The following is a 22,150-nucleotide window of genomic DNA, read 5'->3' on the forward strand; positions in this document are numbered from 1 at the left end:
TGTTATCGATTAATATATTAGTTCCGGAGCAATAAAGAAAAAAAATAAAAAAATTTTAATTTATTTAAAAATTAATACAATTCCAAAATTATTATAGAAATAATATCAGTGTTCGATCACCCATACTCCTATAGTGTTCTTGACTTATAAACCATGCAGTATATTTTTTTAATAAAACCATATTTGGATTTTATTATTTTCATAACTATTATTATTATTGTTATTATTATTATTATCATTATCAAACAGATTTATGAAATGTGACTATATTATTGACTATGAAATCATGTTATTTTTTTGATATGTCATAACTTATAATTTATTATTATAATTATGTAAATAAATATTTTTATATAATATAGCTTAAAATGGAAAATGGCAACATTGCAGAGTTTTTTTATGCTCAATCGTGTAGGTTTTCTTTTTTATTCTGATTTCCTTTGATACGCCGACAATTTCGCTCAATCGTGTCGCAAAAAAGGTGTTTTATGCTCAATCGTGTCTCAGCCGTCTTTTGAATACTATGATAGTTTGAAAAGTGATAAACCACCGCGGTTTATAGCGCATAGCCGATGAAAACCTATAAAATACTTGCAGTTACTGGCACTGCAGACTAATAGAGTAATGCCTACCCATTACTTATTATAGCCATTAGGTACACGGTTTTTTATAAATAAACTACAACAGACCAGAATATTTGAGTTAATGCTATGCTAGGCTTTAGCCCTCATAACCCTCCCCTCCTTAAAACTGTACTCGACGGCGATTCAGACGTATATAAAGTGACGACGTCGGCTAAATTTTTTCCCCACCGCGATGTCTCCGCCGAAAACAAATTAATTACCTGATAATGGCTATAATAAAATAATGACATATTGACATGACACTATGGCTAGTTAAAGGTGTACAACAAGTATGCAACATGCATGATATTATAATATACATAATATACGCTGTTATACGCGTATAATCAAAACGACGACTGTGAAAGTGTTTGACGTGACTATTGTCGTTTATTTATTAGGCACATATTATTATTATATTGAATTCCACGTAGCGGCCAATTAAATGATTAATGTCAATTGGCGGTGGCCGTTGATCCCCACGGGCGGACACCCCTCCACACCCCTCGCACCGATAATAGACTCACCCGTTCGGCGCGTATGCCACGTGGGGTCATCATTACATTTATCGCCGGTGTCACGCGCTGTACAACTTGAACTTCCTCACGTACTTGCTCACCGTGCCTTTGGCGCAGGGTTTGAGCGCCACGCACGTGGCCACGTCCTCGGGCTGTTCCTTCCACACGACGTGCTGCACGCCGCCTGCTCCGAGCGCCGCGGCCGTGCTCAACAGGGTGGGCTCGTCGGGTACCTGCAGCAATAACGGGCGACGGGCGATTTTAATATAATAATTAATATGAAATAATACGAATGCACTATTATGCTCCGGCCCACGAGAGAAGGAACTCGTTTCGCGTTGTAACTTTTAATTAGTAACTGACGGCGTTCAACGACCTAGGACACTATTTCCCCCACTCAAACATTCCAGGCAGCAGCGTTGTATAGCACTGCAAGTCCAAGGCTGGATATTAACGAGTTAGGTTCAAAAGTTAATTTAATTTTAACTTTTTAACTTAACTAGTTACTTTTGGCTTTTCATTAACTTAACTGTTAACTTACTAAATTTCTTTTTTAATTAACGTGAAATTAACAAGTTATTTTTTCATTTTAACAAGTAAGTTAAGTTAATTTATTTTGTTTTTAATTGTATTATATTTTACTATTTCAGTCTATTTCGTTTTCATATTTCATGTCAAAAAATATTTACCATAAATTGTTTTAAGTTAAAATGTATATCATTCGAATCTAACTTATATGATACTGTATAAAGTATAAACACTATAGTCTATAATTTAGTTTTGGGTTGGAAAAAAATTAAGTACGCAAGCGTTGTATAAACAAATTAACTTTTTTTTAACTTTATAAAAAGTTAACAAAAAGTTTGTATTAACTTTTAACTTAACTGAGTTAACCTATGGTTAAATTAACTTTTAGCTTTTAACTTTTAGTTATTGTTACATATTACCTTAACTTAACTGAGTTAAAAAAAATCATTAACTTGCCCAGCCTTGACTAAACTACAAACTATGTTTGAGTGGGTGAAATAGTGTCCCAGGGGCCAGGCCGTTCAACGCCGTCAGTTGCATCGCGAAACGAGTTCCTTCTCTCGTGGGCTGAGGTATAGTTTAATGTACGCATAATAAATCTACATTATAGCAATATTTTATAGCATTATATTTAAGACATAATATAAGTTATAAGTAGGACTCGAACTTTGATGCGTTGGTGTGTTTTTTTCTTCTTCTTCTTTTTTTTTTTTTTTTTTTGATAACTTACTAGATTTAATATTGCTAGGCAAGCTATAAATATATTTTATGACTTAATAACCAACAAAACATCAAAAGTTTTTAGTGCGTATAGTTAAATTTTTCAGATTAGTATAATTTTTCTATAGTGCGTATTCGATGATTTTAGAACATAATATTTGGTTACGTACAGAGAAAAAACGTCGACAGCTTAAAATAAAGACGTTGATAAGAGATTTTAACTTTTGGCCACATTTATTTTATATATTATTAAGAATCGATTGTAAACATGGAAAATATAGAAAAAAATTAATACACATATTTTAGCTTTTAAGTGCATCAGTGCACGTGTAAGAATATTATTTAATTGTAATCATAATTGTGTGACCAAAAAATAATGATAATAATCAATGGGTCATTCTAGTTCAAAAATGATTCATTCGAATAGTACTTCGATTATTGGATAGGTATTCAAAAAATCAATGAATATTTCAATAAACGATAATTATACGACTGTTTGGTAATTTGAAACAATATTAATCGGTTAATCGTTTTGGTTAAGGCGCCTCCAAGGTAATTCTACCAATCAATTTAAACACAGAAAAAGGCTCATTATAATACGGTTTAAATTATTATCAATGTCTTAATCTGGTTTCAAGAATATACAATAACAGTCACGTACTCACGCGACCACAGATCCAAATAGCATCTCACCCTCTTTGTTTTTTATAATGAATAATAATGCAGTAGATAGAGTGATTTTTTAATTTTTAATTCTTAATATACCTATCCTTAAAGAACTTTTTTCAAATAAGTTTTAGAGATTTCCTAAACTATTTAAGGAGTCCTTTGGAGAAGGGGGGATAACTTTAAAATGATAACCATCTTTTTGTACTTTCAATTATTCAGGAGATGTTTTTTTAAATGTTGATCCACCTATCTAAATCAAAATTTAAATGAGCATAGTTATTCCCAGTTATTTAACATTATATACCTACTAAAGATAGTAGATAATATCGATATGCATATACACGCGTAACAAAAATATATTATATTGTTTATATTTATGAAAAAAGTTAGATAAGAGATTCGATAAAATAGGTAGGATATAGGTACCTAGTTGTTTGCATTTTAATTCATTAACAAATTATAGGAAGCAATGTATATTAATTTATTAGAATTTTAATTTTTTTAGGAATTGTCTAAATAAAAACTATTAAGAACATGACTAAACATATATTAAATTTAAATCTATTTTAACTTACGTTGTACGTATAGCCATAGCCGGGTGTCCGTCGTCAGGGTTAGTATTCATATAGTAGGCACCTACATAAAGTTTATTAAGTCGGAAACTACGCTTGTTCGAATCCTGATTTAGATATATCAACATTTTCAAAAAAATATGATCCACATATAATTTTGTATCGGCACATTAAAGTCCTTTAATCGTACAATAAATAACTTCATTATTAAATAAAATAGAGGGTGGAAACTGGAAATACTTGATACATCGTCTTGTATATGACTCATGTAATGACTATGAGTTCTACGCATTTCATTTTAAGCCAAGTAGTGTACGCGTATTATTTTAACAGAACATCCAGAAAAACAGTGGCATAAAGGTAATATTTTTTTTGTTCGTATTTTACGAATACCTACTTTACTATACCTACATACATTGTACAGTATACACTCCCATAACTTAAATAATATACACAGACAACCCAAATGTGATTTTCATACCATGAAAAATATCATAATTGAAACCATGGTTGCACGGCCCTGAAATACGCTTATAGAAACTACAGCACAAGCGACAACATCAATACAGAAGTGATCGTAAGACCTAGGGTATAATTCCCCCGGGGGCGGAAGAACAAAGGAAAATGTAATTTAGGATTACGCATACGGAACATAAGGAAATCCGTGTTTGGCCTACGGCTGAAAAAACAATATGATGATATCTGAGAAGTAAGCCGAAGAACAAGGAAACAAAATTATCCTGCACCAAGAAGATCCGGGATAAAAGTGAATCCGTTTTCATCGCTATTGGCTATTATACCTAACTACACAACAAAAGGATATTATATGATAATAAATCTAAGGATGCCGTTTTAGTAGAAAAATTGTTTAGTACGTACCTATAACTTAAAAATTGAAAAAATATATTATTTATTCTATTTAATAAATAAACGATATGAATTGTAATAATATTGAGTCATAGCAAAAATATATTTAGAGCTCAGAATTTATGACAAACTGTAATGAACATTAAAATATTTTGCCAAAGGGTTTTAATAGGTAAGTAGAATATTATGTACAGCCCCAAACGAAACATCTACGCCTCATCTTGAAAATGCATTACAGAAAAAAGCAATTAGGTTCCATCCCTAATTGCGTAATTTTACGTAAAATAAAAGTTGTATGTCTATTATAATATTAAAATTAAATAACATACCTAGGTACACGTAACAAATCACACAAATAGTAAACGCTTACGCATTCAACTTCAAATATCTCACATTAAAGCAATATAGAAGCATACAAGTCAATTTTATAGACAGAACCTCGGATAAAATATGATACTATGACGATGATTGACGTTAATTACGTGTGTTATCGATTTTTACGTTGTATCGTTATTATTAGTCAAAAGTCATAACTCATAAGAAATTAATGCGATCTTGGTCAATTTAAAATACACCTATACATAATTAAACGTACCTATATAATAAATTGGACAACATTTCTTTAAAAAATAATACCCGTGTAATTTGTCACAATTATAATTACAATAATATGTTGGAGATCGGGGATGAAAATGATTAAACATATTATAAACATTATTTAACGTTTTAAACAACCACATCCGAGCCGATCTGCCAAAAAATAGATTTAGGTACACCTATATGTTTGTATTTATCTTCGTCACTTTTAGTCATCATTTTTGCGATATGTCTAAAAAAAACCACTGAAAAACGTATTTCTAAAGAATACACTGCGTGTCCGACTACCGTTGAATGCTATATTATTATTATACGACTAAATAACAAACTCCGGCCATTTCGGGAGACTAAAAAAAGAACACAATTAATAATAATATCACACTATAGGCAGGCGCGGCGCCGCCGTTAACACACGAAAGCACATTATTATAATAATATAATACAGTAATAACGCACGTGCCCGCTGTGCCGTATTTCCCAGCGTATCGACAGTTCAATTAAAACCGTTAAGTGACGGAGCGTCGATATATGTTTCATATTATAAGGAGCCGATGGACGCATATCGATATGGTCATATGGACGACAAATTGCGGCGACAGATGACATAATTGGTCGTCATTTAAACGGAAATCCAAAACACACATATCACTACTGTAAATGGTATCGTGCAACAGTATAAACACGTCACATTGTAAAGGTCGATAAATCTCGATCTACATAATATCATATAATATTATATTATTATACACAACTCGACGAGCAGACAAAAACAATTATTGCGTCGCGACAGTTGAAAACGATAAATCTCTCACATAACACTGGTGTCAACGTCCCATAAAAATGAACCTAACCAAATCTTCAGAGACACATAATACTATCAACCTAAAAACAAAGGAAGCGTGGTAGAACATTTGGAATAGAGTACCACTTACAAACAAATTAAGAATTATGAAACCTTCCATTAAAAAATGGGATTTTATTAAAAAGAAGAGATGAAGTACTAATCACCCTAGTCCGAATTGTACTCACACGTTTAAACCACTCCTTCCTCATCACTAAAGAACCAGCCCCAACACGCGATACATGCCATTGCAATACACCTAAGCACGAAATATTTTTATTAGCCCAGCCTCGGTCCAACACGCACTTAACGACGACAACACGGAAGCAATGCATTTATTTTTTCATTCCTAATATAAACTCAGGTCAAAATGTGTAAATAATGTTATTTTGTTTTACTTATAACCAGTATCTAATCTAAAAGTATAGAGATAGACTAATAACTATTGTTATTTGTCGTTGAAGCCTTAGCAGGTGAAATTTTTTTTTAAAATACTGGTTTGTTAACATTCATATATTTAAAATACTAATGGCGATTAACTCACCTCCAAGATGACTTTGTGCATGTTCTCGAGGTCCTTTAGATACGCCTGTGTGTCTGGATCCGAGTAGTATGTATGCACCACGGCAACGCAAGCATGACACGCTTGGGCCATGACGGCGCCGGACGGCCATTTCAGGGTTCTGGTCAGGTCACCTCGCACCAACACGTACTGCACCACGTTACTCATCGTCGAGGACCTTAAATCAAAAACATATAATATCAAAATCGTCGATCAAACAAATCAGGAGGGACACTGCAGACATGGGTTGTATAATATACGCCTGCACGAGGCACGATAGTACGACGTTTTCGGGAATATTCTCGTCCGACAATTTAAAAAACAAACACACGATGATGATAAGACATGAATAGGGCAAGGGGAGGCTAAGGATTTATCTCTCGAATACTCCCCCCTCCCTCCTCACGATAACGACCCCGATGTAGAGTCAAAGAGGGTGGCGCAGATGTTTAATATAGCCGTTATATAGATGACAATAACAATAGGTATACTACAATAATTGTTGATACATATACACTCTTATTGGCGAGGGAATCAGCTTTATATATTATTATCTATTAAAAATAAATGCAATTTAATGTGTTTTAAACGAAACGAAAACAATTAATAATCGTCGTAGGTACATATAATATAATTATAATAGGTAAGTACATGATAATACGTTCGATACATAAATAACGGACATTTATCGTTACAATATATTACAATAATATTACGTCTTATGCTTAGATCGTATATATGATCTAATGTTTAATGTGACGTGCGTGTTCGTCAATCGAATGAGTTTCGGCGTCTGTACACGGCCACAGCCCGTAGGCGTATGTCTTCGAAGCACAGACCTATGTCCATTTTCAGGTTCCTCACCCGGACCTGGACGTCCTCGCGCATCAGGTCGAAGCACATGGCTATGATGCCCATGCCCAGCAGCAGGTATACGAACTTGATGACCAGCTTCATCGGGTGGTCGGCCACTGCATCTGTGATGCTGCCCACCGGCACGAAGTTCTCGATGCCGATCTTGCACAGGCTGGTAACGCAGAAAAACGTGCTATCCAGGTACGACCAGTCTTCCAGCGTGACGAACGTCACTGTGCCGGTGGCCACGTACGCCGCCAGCACCCACAGGCAAGCCGTGGACGGCACAATCACCCTCGACTTCTGGGGCAGCTGCTGGTTGTACAGGTCACCACCGGCCTTGTCCTCCATGCTGCACTGGTACACCCACGTGTATAACCACCGGAAGCTCTGGGCCAACACCTGTTGCGAAGATCGGCGATATAAATGGCAAAAAAATAAAACAGTTTGTATTATAATACCGCGTCTACATATAGAATAATATAATATCATAATATACAGAGTGATCCGATTGACAACACAATTTCAACATTTTATTTTTTTTTAATTCAATGCATTTTAAACTGTATTGTGCAGAAAAACATTTCAACTATGTTTTAATTGCCATGTTAATCGGAAAAAATGTAGATATTTTTTACCGACTATAAATCCGTACATTAATCGTGATTCATTCAAGATGACGCGGAAAGACTATTCGATATAAATATATATATATATAATAATATTATTGTTGTTTGCCGTTTTGCATTAAATTACCAATCAGCGTTTTGAAAACTCGTAGTTAATGATAGCGCATGCCTCGACTGACGAGGACTTTCGTCGAATACGATAAAAGCGTCAACAATAATTTACAATGTTTGAAAATCTTACCGCTATAATAATAATAATAATATACACGTTATTTCTGAGCATGTTTTATGCGCATATAAAACTATGAAAATTAGCTGTGTTGGCAATGATGTTCGTTTGCGGATCGTGGCGAACGACTGAAGAATATACATATACGAACGTTGCCCGTCAATCGTGACGACCGCTAGTTATCTTAGTAGATCTTCTCGATCTTTGACGTAAGCCGCGAAAAAAATATGTCTGTCGCGTGTGATCAAATAAAACTGAAAACACGCAGGACATCTATTACTGCGTGCGATTTGGAGAAATCCGTACATACGCCAGTTGAATTAATTAATCGCTTAAAAGAGGTAAGAAACAAACCGAAGATAATGGTCGTCATGACCATTGTGAGTGCATTAGGTGTAATAGTCCACTATTGGTGTTTGTTTTTAGGGTACTTAATTCTACATTTTATCGTTAAAAGAACTCATTTCACACATTAAAAAGAATAATAGTATTAAAATAAAAGAAACCACTGCTTTGTGAACGCATGCTGACACATTAAACAAGACAGTCACGTTAGCCAAATTTCGATAGACAACATTAACAATTTAGTGTGTGTTAAAATCGGCCGAACCCTTCAAGTGTGGGCTCATAAACACATTAAGAAAAAAAAACATGGAGTGATGGATTTGTGTGTTCTTTTTTGACAGGTTATAACTTTTCCGTGCAGGAATTTCGAGGAAAGAGCTTTTAATCACCAAACATATGACTTTTCTAGAACTTAGCGTTTTTGAAAAAACTTTTATAATAAAACGATTATTGAGTCAGTAAAAATTGTTCAAAACGATATCAAAAAGCTAACGAAAAATAATAAATGCAGAAACACTCGTTCAAAGTCAAACAAACAACTCTGTATAAGAATCTACATATACGAATTATGTATATTTTATTTCTAAACAACAAATGCACATATAACGAGATAATTATTAATTTTATCCAGAATTTTTGTGCCTCTGTTTCAATTCAAACTCAATGCCATTTTCAACAACCAATAAAACCACGGATAAGTGCGCAATATATCAGCATAGTTTTAAAACCATAATATATATTGCTGGAGATTTTTCTAGTTCAAGTAGTTTAGGCACGTAGTAAAAAAAAACACTGTAAAAGAATCACTGCAAATATTTCAAACTGTAAAACCACCCCAAACGCTCTTATCATATTTTAACGAAAGAACAATTTTTTTCAATAAGACGCGCGCTGCATCTTCCTCTATTGTCCTCTCCCCTCACGTACATTCAACAGCATTACTTACACGCTTGTGGTACACTGTGGTCATTTTTTTTCAGGGACTTTACTACACGCGCTTTGAGTACGTAAAAACGTAGAAAGCCGATTTTTATTTCTTGAAAACGATAGTAAAAACCAAATCAAAAGGCGAAAAACCAACCCAATTCTCCGACGACCGTTGTATACAAGTACACAGATATTGCATGGGGTGCAAATCATTGCATACAAATGTCATTAAATGCCTGTGTATAGTGTATACGTAGGACAATGTCATATGCTTATTAATTTAATATTTTGTGTAAAATATTTTCAAATCGAATGTATCTTTACAAAGGAGGTACCTACCAGCTTTTCCTACTACCACCTACCGCGGCTACCATTATATATATAATATTATGTGCAACTCCTCAACCTATGGATATTAAATCTGCCCATAAACGACAGGCCCGGTTAAAATGGTTTTCAAAACGGCAAAACAGTAAGTTATAGTGAGGGGTGAGGGCGTGAAGCGATGGCAGAACTACCACCAGTCATATGGGTCTTATTGAAATAATAATAATAATAATAATAATATACAAACGACGACGCACCTTTCCCATGTTTCGGAAGTAGAGCACGTACAGGGGTATGCCGAACACAGCGTACACAACGGTGGCGGCCTTACCCAGCATGGTCTTGGGCACTACGTTGCCGTATCCGTTCATGGTGAATATGGACAGGGAGAACATGAGCGCTGCGGAGAACGACCACGTCTCCTCGGTGGTCCGGCCGTCGTAGCCCTTTTTTACGATGAGCGCCAGGTTGACCTGGAAGTGCGTGAGCGCGTCCGTCACCTGCCGAGTCCAGTTATCCCGGTACAGCACGTTGTACGTGTTGGTGGCGTTCCACACGTTCACCGAACAGTTGTGCCGGAGCTGCTCGACGGCGTGGTGCTGCGCGTCGCCCGCCTGGCCCTCGATCTGTATGAAGCAGAACGCGCCCACCACCGCGTAGCCGACCACCAGGCCACCGACGCCCACTTGCGTGCACATGAACGCCACCAGCTTCCGGCAGCACTCCTTCAGCCGCTCCTTGGGGTTGTCGGCGCCGGCCGCGTTGTACGCCGCCGACGATGACCCAGTGCTGCTCTTGTCGCCCACCGGCACCATTGCGCGCCGCCGACTGACCGCCGTGCGCCGACCGCCGCCACTATACTTCCACGCCGACCGCCGCCGCCACTATATTTCCACACCACCGCCGCCGTTCGGTCGGTCGTGTGCCAAGGACCGATGTGTGTGTGTGTATAATAGTACAGAAATAGAAAGCGGCGCGTGCCGCCGCCGGAGCGGCTAAAAATGCGCGCAGTCGCCGTATACACGATAATAATAATATCCACGGCGAACGTCGTTTCCCGAACCACAGCGTTTCGTTACAAAATAATAATCAGGGCTGTAAATCCCATGGGCTAAACACAACCGCATAAATTATAATACGCATGCGATTATGCACTACTGGAAAAATATGAAAACATGCACTAAACATTCAAAACAATATTCTAATACTATGCAAACAGAATAAAACTAATTCACGATTCTGTTCAAAGTGTATACAGTGGTATGTACATATCAATGAATAATATCCGTAAAACATTAAATATGCACATAGGGATCATGACAAAAATATGCAAAATAAATTTAAAAACGGAATGCTTTGAATCAAATTAGTAATTAACTTATTTTAAATTCAGAATGAAATCCATCGATATGAAAAATAATTAAATCTTAGCTCCAATAATAACAATAATAATAATATAAGTGCAAATGGGGAATATTTATTTTTTATTTTTACAAGCAATATACTACAGTATCATTAGATACAATAAGAATATAGGCTAAAAGTAACAAATATGGCAGGTAGCATTACTTTCATGAAAGGAGCCACCCATTGATGACACTTCATATAAACGGGGAATATGAAACAGAAAATACGATTGTTGTTATAGGTAATAGTTGGATGAGTAACAATATTATCATAAATCCAGAAAAATTTATTTATTTTCCAGATTTTCGTATATAGGTACCGCGTACCTATATAAAACCGAACCTATACTAATATTGTTATATGGTTACGAGTTATGACATACATCTGTCATAGAAGAACCAAAAATAATTGAATTGAATTGTTATACTTTGACGTAAAGTTTCAATGAAAAATGACTAGGTAGGAATAAATGTAGCATTATATATAATATCACGAAGTACCTCTACTGGAAGGTCTCTCACTCTGTTTCCTGTGTGTACTAAAAAAAAAAAATTATCAATTAAGCTTATTGTTCAACTTTTGCAACAGATTGCCTAATCAAAAAATATTGTTAAAAAAAATATATATTTAATATTACGTTATAGGACAACTAAGACATTTAGACATTTGGCCCATAGGAAGGTCCCACGCACATTTTATGGAAAATTAAAACGCAAAAATATGCTTCTATAATTTATAGGTAGGTACACGATACCAAATTGTAAGGAAGTGATAAAACTTATAAGTTATAATAACTAAATCATATTTAAATATTTAATTAATAATAATAACTAATGAACGCAATATGTTCCAAACTGCCAATAACCTATGTTCATTTGTAGTTTAAGTATGTTCAATTTCGACATGCTACATGAATAGTTTTTACTAACCATAAATATTTATAATTACCTAATTACCTATAAGTACCTAATTATTAACGATTAACATAATTCATTATTAATATTTGTTCATATAAAACTAAATATAACAATATTGAATAATTAACTAATATACCAATCACCTATCTTAAAGTATCGAATTGTTGAACAGTAAACACCCATCCCCAGGGGCGTACCCAGGAATTGTTAAAAGGCGGGGGGGTTCAAATTGTTTTAACATGTAAAAAGTATACAATCAGTAATTTGCACCTTAAGAATTTTAAATTTCGTCAATTGATGAGGGGGTTCCGACCCCCCCTCGGGTACGCCCCTGCCCATTCCTATATTGTGGCGACTCACTGCGCACGACTTTTCCGAGTACGAAAATTATGTATGATAAACATAATATTATAGTATGTATACCAATATACAGGTTTTATAATATTTTGCATATTTTTTTTTTTTTTTTTTTTTTTTTTTTTATTGGGTAACCCGCGGCAACATAGGCCATTGGGTGTGGGGAGGGCACTGTAGGTTTTATATTGGGTAGGTTGATACACGTGTGTTGTGTTTGGCAGAATTTCTAATGGGGCACCCGTAGGTTTCTGCCGTGCCCCGGGGTGGGGGGATGGCGGCACTTGTTCTCCGGACACCGTGACTTGCACGGAGAAAAATGCCGCCCAGTGGTCGAGGATCGAACTCGGACCGGCTGTGCCGAATCCGTCGCGTTGACCGCTCGGCCACCTTGTCCCCCATTTTGCATATTATTAACCTTGCTAACCTACATATTATTATAGATAATAAGGTCCGGGCGATTACCGATGACGCATGCAATAACATAGGTAAGCGTGAGAAATATATACTTATACATTAATATATTATATATTAGAGGTACCTACCTTTTATATTATTAAAATAATATAATGATCGGTACACGGTTCACATGATACTTTTTATTAAAAAAATGGAATGGTTTAGATGTTTTACCTATTCTGTAATGATGAAAACTTCTATTTTAATAATTTTGATACATACCTATAATAAATCTAAATTTAAACGATTAGTTTATGAGTTATCAAACTTTATGTAGGTATTCCAGTATATCCGTACTAAAAGGCAGGCGCGGATCCAAGGGAGGGGGGGCAAGGGGCAATGCCCCCCCCCCCCCCGTAGACTGGTGAATTTTCTTTTATATCTATTTATTTTTGTTTTTATTAGACTTAGGCTGAAATTTAATTAAGATTGCCCCCTCCCGTAAATATGTTCTAGATCCGCGCCTGCTAAAAAGTAAGAATGATTCAGACAAAATTTAAAATATAATAGTTAGGTAATATTTAGTCTGGTGTGAATTACCTATATTCAGACAGATTTTACAAACTATAAAACTGTATAATAAGTTAAAATTTATTGATATTAATTACTACCTACCTATATATAATTTTAAAATCATCCGCATTCCGCATAGCCACCATATTATCTTCTGAACTAATTTCATGGAATACTATCTTTAGTACTTGTAGAAAGTACAAATATTACAATAAGTTAAATTATTACTCAAAAACAACTTGTTCGAATTTCTATATACATCAACATTTAAAAAAAGCCATCTTCTTAACAATTTGGGAATAAAAAAAAGCTAGTTCTCATCATCATGTGAATAAAAGAAGTTTGACGACCACGTGAAACTTCTTAAATTGCATACAAAAATCTAAGTGTATGAAAATATGGTATTTAAGTATACTTACTTGAAAATTCAAAAATTCCAATTTGAATAAATGCATCATTAAAAGGAAAGAGGGCGGGCATGGTTGGTTTATTACTTACCCTGTATATGACCAAAATTACACAACGTTTAGGTACCAATATGATAAACAAATGTTCACAATAACGTATAGGTATAAACAGTGCCGGATCTAAGTATCAGGAGGCCGGGGTGCAACTACCAGCTAGAGGCCCCTTAAAAACAAAATTTCTCGACATTACACTTATCTATTCATTTGATACGTTTTGTCGTGTTGATATATTAAACAAACTAAAAAACACAAAATTTTAATTCCATAATTTAATAGGTAAATTATGAAACTATACATTCACTCACTGTTATCATACCTATTATACCACGCTTATATATGATGTATTAATCATTAATGCTTCTATGCTAGTATAATATAAATTAAGGCGCCCGGTGCCGATGCCATTTTCTCTTCAAAAATACACTCTGCGGGAATAACGATACCACCTTGTAGAATCAACCAAATTTCATAATTTTTTTTTTAATTGCTAGAGGGAAATATTCTACAGCCCCGCATCGATCTCTGTTTTTCAATATTTTATTCTCAAACTTTCTAATATGTCAAAAAAAATACAAGATAAAAACCATTTTTTTTTACAAATTTTTTAATACAATTATTTTAAATAAAATACAAAATCAGAGATCGATGCCGGTTGTAAGAATTCTTCTTCTTTCATATAAAAAAATAGTCATAAAAATCCAACATTTCAACAAAGCTTGCGAGCTTCCCGTAATCATTTTTTTGGATATAATACACCTTATCACCCCCCCCCCCCCAAATAGGTATCGGGTAGTAGATTAGTGGAAAAGTCTTATAATTGAGGTGGCAACTAAAATATAAAATTTAACTTTCAAATTGTATGGAATTGTGGAAAATTTGAAAAACTGACACCGGGACCCTTAAGAATAAATATCATTAATATGATAATGGCTGTATATTCTCTATATTCTCCTAAAATGAAAGGACACAAATATGAATCAGGTACCTCAGTTACCTGAATTGAATACAACATTATTCATCAATTGTTCTTTATATTATTTTAACTCATTGTTTTGAACACTTTTCTCTGTCTTTTAGATGCACCAATTTCAAATTGTCTGTTAAATATGTTTTTTTGAAAAGTCGATAAAAGATAGTGAAGGTAGGTACCTAATTTATATTTTTAATAATCAAATGAAAAATTAATATAATAGAGTAGGTACGAAAAAATAAAACTGACAAAAGTACAAAATAACATATTCGAAACCAATAACACTGCACCAAGGCATGTCCGTAAATCATAATCCGTTTATATTAGACAATAAATAAATATAACCACGGTTATATTATTAGTTTGTCCAGATACTGTACTAGCGCGACTTCGCGAGCATCTGAGATTAAATAAATAGTACGATTATACGAAAATAGTATACGATGCATACTATATATGATTAATGTGTAGGTATATACAAATAAATATGTAAAACAAACAATAACAATGATAAATAGTATTATCTAAAATTCAAACCGTCCAAAATAAGTGATTGTCACTTGTCAGTAACACCTTAAAATAATAGTTTGTTCATTTTATAATAAAAAGTTATAGAAAATTAGAAAATTTAGGACTTCAACCTGAGGCCTCTAATACAACCTTGGACTGGAGGCCCCGGTGCAATGGTGCAATTCCTAAACTCCCGCTACCTAAATCAGGCACTGGGTATAAATACTATACATAAACAGTAAGCACATAAAATCAATATCATCGATATTGTATAAAATCAACTATGTGTTCAAAAATGTGATGAACGAAAACATTAATTTAAAATTATAAATATGTATATTATGCGTTAATACTTGTGTGTAGAGGTAAAGCCGTAGACCATTATGAGTAAACATATTACATATTTATATTACCTAATACATATACCTACCTATTTGTTTTTTGTAGTTTACTTACAGCTGATATCGTGAGTAATTAATATTACATTTTTGGCGGTTAAAATATGCGGTTATGTTGAACGACTCGAACGCGTATGAAAAATTATATATAGGCTATATCAGCGTTTCCCAAACCATGGGTCGCGACCCATCATTGGGTCGTGAAATTTTTTTGATGGGTCGCGACTCGCAGTTACGATTACAGTTATTTTAGTCGTAAATTGATAAATAGTATAAATAACTAGCATAGTACTAACCACTTATTTGTGCGAAAAAGGATTTTCTACCATGGCCAATATTAAAACAAAACAAAGAAACAGATTAGATGTCACACATGACATGCGCATTAGTTTATCTAAAATTGTACCCCAGTGGGAAATTTTATGCAACAGTGTCCAAAATCAAAATTCACACTAAATTTTCTATTATACTAATTTTTTGTATTTTATATTTTTATTATAATTTATTTTATTTATTTATTTATTAAGTTATTATTATTCAGTATATTGTAATCGTATTGTATTTTATAAAAAACTCAATGATAAAATGGATTATAATAAAAATCTTATTTATTTACGGCATACTTTTTTTTTTTTGGGGGGGGGGGGGGGGTCGCGTACCTAATAAAGATTAAATTTATGGGTCGCCATTGCAAAATGGTTGGGAAACGCTGGGCTATATAATATCTATTACCTATAGCTGAATTCAGTAGTTAAATCACCCTATTATAATAATATAATATAATATACGCGATGAATGATGATTGGTACTTGGTATAGTTGGTACACACGCTCTACTAGTATTTTTCGACGTAGTTCTATTACGCTGTTTATGTGCAAAATTCCAAAATAAAGATACAACTTATTTTTTTATTCAAAAACCATGCCACCCTTCATCCCACTTCCCAAACCGGGGGGATTAAATACTATCTAGAGAGTCGATGCCCTAAAATAAAAGCGTATGCGGATTATAAATTAATCATCGCAGCCGTGAGCGCGTTCAATGTGTACCTATATATAGTATAGTATAGTGGCAGTGTTATATCGTCTGAGAAAAATGTGGAGCGTTTCCCCGACTGGATAAACACAACTTAACCGAGTAGGTATTATAATTACAAGCCGAGAGGGAAAAAAATGTTGGGCCGCATCCAATGCCATTGGATAAAACGAACGATTTTAACTTTCCGGTAAAAATTTGAACGCAAACCTTTTTGCTTAATAATATAATATTTAATTCTTAAATCTAAACAATATGCAATAATGAATTTATGAATACCAATCTGAGACCATTCTAGGATCGATAATATTATTAAACAACGCGGCAGTTTATACACAATGATTTTTATCACTGCCGGGCACAGGGGCACGACACTTTATTTTTTTTTTTAAAAGGGCCATACCATGAACTAAGTTAATATCTTAGTTCATGGGCCATACCCACTCAAAATCTGATTCAATGCATGTAGGTACCTATTAACATCATTCATCACGTATATTTTAAAATTAAATATCATCTAATAAACGGATTAAGTACCTAATATGTATAGAGATATATATGTTGCATGAACCTTTTTGACCTAAAAAAATGCACCAAAAATGGTTATGCAAAAAACATACATAATTGTAAGATCAATTTAGCTCCCTTGCTCTACTCAAAATCTAAGGTCAAGTTACTCCGTAAATATACAATAATTATGTACGTTCTATTGATTTGTATCCAACCAGTGCCATGGGTACCCATTCAGCATGAGAGATAATGTGATTACTGATTAGTAATATAGATTGTGACATTTAAAAATCTTAAGTTAATAGAGGTTTCATTAGCACCCACAATAGCATTAAAAAATAATGGCAAAGCAAAATGATTCAATTGCAATAATTACATACTATTATATACACTTTACACATAAAGGTATTATTATATCATATACCTAACTAATACAGTAATATACCTCCTATGCATATTAAAGTTAACAAAAAAAATATTTCGTAAAAAGATAGTAACTTTCGAGGAAAAGAAATATGGTCTGCGGTTTTTACATACGTGTGTACAATTAGCAAGAGCATTCTAACTCGTGTAGTCTTTTATATATGAAAACTGTTAAGAACTTGGCTTATTTATACATAACCCCCGCCCCTGATTTCATAATCATGACTACGCCACTGCATGTATGATGTATGGTATTATTTTCACGTAGCTTATATAGTAATTTATGTGCTTCAAGTGGTCGGGACATGGGACCATCCATATAGGTAGTATATTATGATCTAAAATTTTAACTATGTTAAATCTGATAATATTAAAATCAAAAAACAATTTTTCTAAATGTGAAATATTCATGGAGTACCTACAGAATAATTCAAAATTCAAAGTATGACTTATCACTAAAAAGTAAATGCACACATTCCAAAACTAACCTGTTATAATAATTATTATCATATGAATAGAAATAACTGACAAATGCATAATATTACCTCTGCCCTTCATGTAATAGATAATAATTTATACCCCAAGTAAAGAAGGAGTTTCAAGAAATCCAAACTTTAGAGTTAAATACTTTTACAATAATTTGCTTGCGTATTTTTAATATACACCATGTATAAATGTAAAATACTTAACTAAGTTTATCAAAACATTAATTTAATAATAACAGTAACAACATACTTCTAAAAATGAAAATAAATACACTTGAGAATAATTTCCAATAAAATTATATTTTATTTAACAGTATCCTAAGACGAAAAATGATGCAGTAGGAAGTATTATTAAATACATGTATATAAAATAAAATGTGAATTAAAATACATTTAAATAAATATAGGATTACAAAATATAATATCAATGATTATAAAGTGGATATAACATTTTATAAAGATATTTTCCCTTTGTTTATTCAATTAAGTACTAGTAACTTTATGCATTGCACTAGCTAAGTAACCAACATTTTTTGAAGTAACACCGGCCATAGATATGCGGCCATCGTTTGTCAAATACACACTATGCTGATCAATTAACTTTTTAACCTGATCTTTACTAAGTCCAGTATAACAGAACATTCCAATTTGATCTGTTATATGTTCCCAATTCTTTGTAGAGCCTTCCTTATCCAAAAGGTCTTTTAATTGATATCTGACTGATATTATTCTATCTGCCATGCCCTTCACTTCAACCAACCACTGGTCCATTAGTTGAGGATTGGATAAAATTTCTGACACAATCCTAGCTCCATGTATTGGTGGGTTTGAATACATACCACGTACAATTATCTTTAACTGGGATACTATACGGTCTGCTTCATCTTTATCCAAAGTAGTTAATGAAAATAATCCTACACGTTCTCCATAAAGGCCCATGTTTTTGGAAAATGACTGAGCCAAAGCAATCTGATGACCATCAGATAAAAATGAACGAACAGCACAAGCATCCTGATCAACATTTCCTGAAGCAAACCCTTGGTAAGCCATATCAAAAAATGGAAATAAGCCTTTACTTTTGAACAATGCGGATAATTCTTTCCATTGTTCTGGTTTTGGGTCAACACCAGTTGGATTATGAGCACACGCGTGTAACAAAACTACTGAGCCAGATGGAGCAGAAGATAAGTCCTCAACCATTCCAGCAAAATCAAGACCACATGTTTTTGGATCATAATACCTGTACGTTTTAACTTCCAATCCAGAAAATTTAAATATCTGATTATGGTTACCCCAGGTGGGAATAGGTACCCAAATAGTTTTCAATGGAGCATATCTTGTAAGAAATTCAGCACCAACTCTTAAAGCACCTGTTCCCGATATAGATTGAACTGAAGCATAGTATTTGTTCTTAATAATAGGGGATTCACTGGATAGTGCTAATTGTATAGCTTCATTGCAGAAATCAGCAATGCCACTTATTGGAGCATATTCTTTATCCAAATTTTTTTTTGTCAACAGATTTTCAGCTTGAATTACACTAGGTAATACATATGGTTTACCATTATCATCCCTGTAAGCACCAGCGCCCAAGTTAATTTTTTGTGGATTTTTATCACGTTTGAAGGCTTCTGTTACACCAAGTATAGCATCTGGAGGACCTTGCTGAACATTGCCCCACAATGTTGACATCATACGTAAGTTTTTCTGTTGCTTGCAAACAAATGAAGACAGTTGATGACACTTTGACATTGACATGTTTCTAAACTTTTTAAGAATGTTCAGATGTTAAGTAACTTTAGAATCACGTAAAGAACCTATAAAATGCACAAAACACAAAAAATCAAATCACTGAATGATAATTTGGTAAACAGCTTAACATAAAGGATGGAACATTTTATTTAGTTTTGTTATATAGGACATAGGTAATACTTAATAAATTGATTTTCAATTAAGTTATGAATAATTACAAACACCAAAAAGGTCAAACAATTTTTAATAGTCATACCTAACAGGGTTGATGGTATTGAAGTATTGAATTCGAACACCACTATTGTGGTATTAGAATCTTCAAACTATCACAAATAGAAAAATTTAAACTAATTTAATATCGATACTTGAAAAGTAATTTAGTGAAAATGTTTTAATAGGTCAGTGGTTTCAAATTTGATAAACTATAATACCTAACTGAATGGTGAAATATTTTATACAATATAGTACATATAAAAGAAGTTTGTAACCAAACTAATTAGGTAATTCAAATACAATTATTACTCTACTGACATAGTGATATATTTTAGATATTAATTTTAGTTCTAAGTAGCCACTAGATAAAATTGTAGATTAAATATAATCAAAGAAATACTTATGTAACAATCATAAACATAGACAAGTTAACCAACAAGTACTAAAAACATAATGTGAAAATTTTATACAGATGATTAATAATAATTATTAAAATTTAAAACCAATGATTATAACTCAATTAGTATTTATAATCGAAATTGAATCCAAGCAAATACAAATTAATTAATTATATTCCATTTAACTATTATGATAGTCATAATTTCTACATAAATTATTTCTGCAGAAGAATGGTAGTTAATAATGATTGTCAAAACATCAGAATTTTTGAAATGGTAATAAAATATAATTGTAACAGTACTAAATCTTAATACATATATTCTTTAAGATTGTGAAGAATACTCAATAGATCAGTATATAGAGAAATTGTAGTCTTAGGTCAACCCCATTGATAATAAACATATTGATACGAGCATACAGCATACCTATCTTCACCAAATGCAAACATACACTTTAAGACCAACATAACAGAGAAAAAAATTATGGTTCTCACTTGCACAGAAGCTGCTGAGTGATAAAAAAACTAACATTTAAACGAGAAAAGATATTTAACAATGTTACAGACTACGGTGAACAATATTAAAAGTATCCAGTTGTATTGACTTACACACTTGAATACAATGCCGCGATCAGCAGCTATAGGTTAAATATGAATGATCAACCCTTATCGTTTATATTTTGAGGTCATAGCAAAATAGCAAATCATGTCATTTCTAGGTCAGTGTTCTAACAAATCGCGTCGACGTAATTAATCGTTTTATAATCAATAATTATTAATGTTTTTAGCTACCTACATTTTAAATTTCTAATGCAAAACTGATTAGATTTGTTAAAAGTACGGATTGAACTTACGTGTATAGCTTTGGAACGAGCGAAATCGGCGTCTGTGGAATGAGAATATAAGCCAGACCTTTGCCGCAAAGTGTAGCGTGCACGGTCTCGGTCTGCTAGAAGTTGAATGTAAATGGCCAAAACAGAGATCTTCCTGCTAGGTATTTAAATGGCAACAATATTTGTATATTTATTATTAATTATTATCATTTATCAGGGAAAAATTAGTATTATTATTATACGCCCGACAACAACTTACTGATAGTAAGCTTTTTTGACATAACCTAACAAACTTACTGCATAGTGCTTACCACGGTTTAAGATATCTACAACCGTGGTGCTTACCAATCACCGCGCGCAGTGTGGCCTATGTAATGAGTGTATCAAATACCAATATTACAAATATTAAAAACTAAAACCCGCCTGTCACGACCACGGACTAAGATAAAAGCAGTAAGCACAAATTAATTTATTTGACATTTGTGGACCACAGGGCACAGACTAATGAGTACTCAGTACAGACTATTGTAAGAAATTCATAATAACGTTCAATTGTTCAACTCATTCTTCTTTCTCTTCGCCCTTCACACGTTACTACGTTAGTCATTACCAGTTACCACAGTGCTATAGAATAATATAGAGACCACGGATATAGACTATCATGACTGCTCATCGTGCTCATAGTTCTGTGCATAGGC

The 22,150-nt window shown here is 33.5% G+C and overlaps 3 protein-coding genes across 3 annotated transcripts; all 3 read right to left on the bottom strand.

Moving 5' to 3' along the window:
* Positions 1-987: 987 nt before the first annotated feature.
* LOC132948361 (putative peptidyl-tRNA hydrolase PTRHD1) lies at positions 988-21,613 on the bottom strand. Its single transcript, XM_061018791.1, has 3 exons — positions 21,474-21,613; positions 6,480-6,675; positions 988-1,374 (listed from the first exon to the last, which is right to left on the bottom strand). The coding sequence occupies exons 2-3, from the start codon at positions 6,663-6,665 to the stop codon at positions 1,201-1,203; spliced, it is 360 nt and encodes a 119-aa protein (XP_060874774.1). The 5' UTR covers positions 6,666-6,675; positions 21,474-21,613; the 3' UTR covers positions 988-1,200.
* Positions 7,055-10,721, bottom strand: LOC132948360 (potassium channel subfamily K member 15-like). The gene is made up of 2 exons (XM_061018790.1): positions 10,067-10,721; positions 7,055-7,754 (listed from the first exon to the last, which is right to left on the bottom strand). The coding sequence occupies exons 1-2, from the start codon at positions 10,622-10,624 to the stop codon at positions 7,269-7,271; spliced, it is 1,044 nt and encodes a 347-aa protein (XP_060874773.1). The 5' UTR covers positions 10,625-10,721; the 3' UTR covers positions 7,055-7,268.
* Positions 18,539-21,613, bottom strand: LOC132948359 (aspartate aminotransferase, mitochondrial). Its single transcript, XM_061018789.1, has 2 exons — positions 21,474-21,613; positions 18,539-20,074 (listed from the first exon to the last, which is right to left on the bottom strand). The coding sequence occupies exon 2, from the start codon at positions 20,013-20,015 to the stop codon at positions 18,741-18,743; it is 1,275 nt and encodes a 424-aa protein (XP_060874772.1). The 5' UTR covers positions 20,016-20,074; positions 21,474-21,613; the 3' UTR covers positions 18,539-18,740.
* Positions 21,614-22,150: the final 537 nt, after the last annotated feature.

This window comes from Metopolophium dirhodum, chromosome 7 (genome assembly GCF_019925205.1).
Source record: "Metopolophium dirhodum isolate CAU chromosome 7, ASM1992520v1, whole genome shotgun sequence".
Taxonomy (NCBI): domain Eukaryota; kingdom Metazoa; phylum Arthropoda; class Insecta; order Hemiptera; family Aphididae; genus Metopolophium; species Metopolophium dirhodum.

What these genes read in the sequence shown, in the direction of transcription:
- LOC132948361 (XM_061018791.1), bottom strand. Translation starts at nt 6,665, where the DNA reads ATGAGTAACGTGGTGCAGTACGTGTTGGTGCGAGGTGACCTGACCAGA. An exon ending in TGCACAAAGTCATCTTGGAG is followed by an intron (nt 1,375 to 6,479) that starts GTGAGTTAATCG and finishes TTATTGCTGCAG; the next exon opens with GTACCCGACGAGCCCACCCT.
- LOC132948360 (XM_061018790.1), bottom strand. Translation starts at nt 10,624, where the DNA reads ATGGTGCCGGTGGGCGACAAGAGCAGCACTGGGTCATCGTCGGCGGCG. An exon ending in ACTTCCGAAACATGGGAAAG is followed by an intron (nt 7,755 to 10,066) that starts GTGCGTCGTCGT and finishes TCTTCGCAACAG; the next exon opens with GTGTTGGCCCAGAGCTTCCG.
- LOC132948359 (XM_061018789.1), bottom strand. Translation starts at nt 20,015, where the DNA reads ATGTCAATGTCAAAGTGTCATCAACTGTCTTCATTTGTTTGCAAGCAA.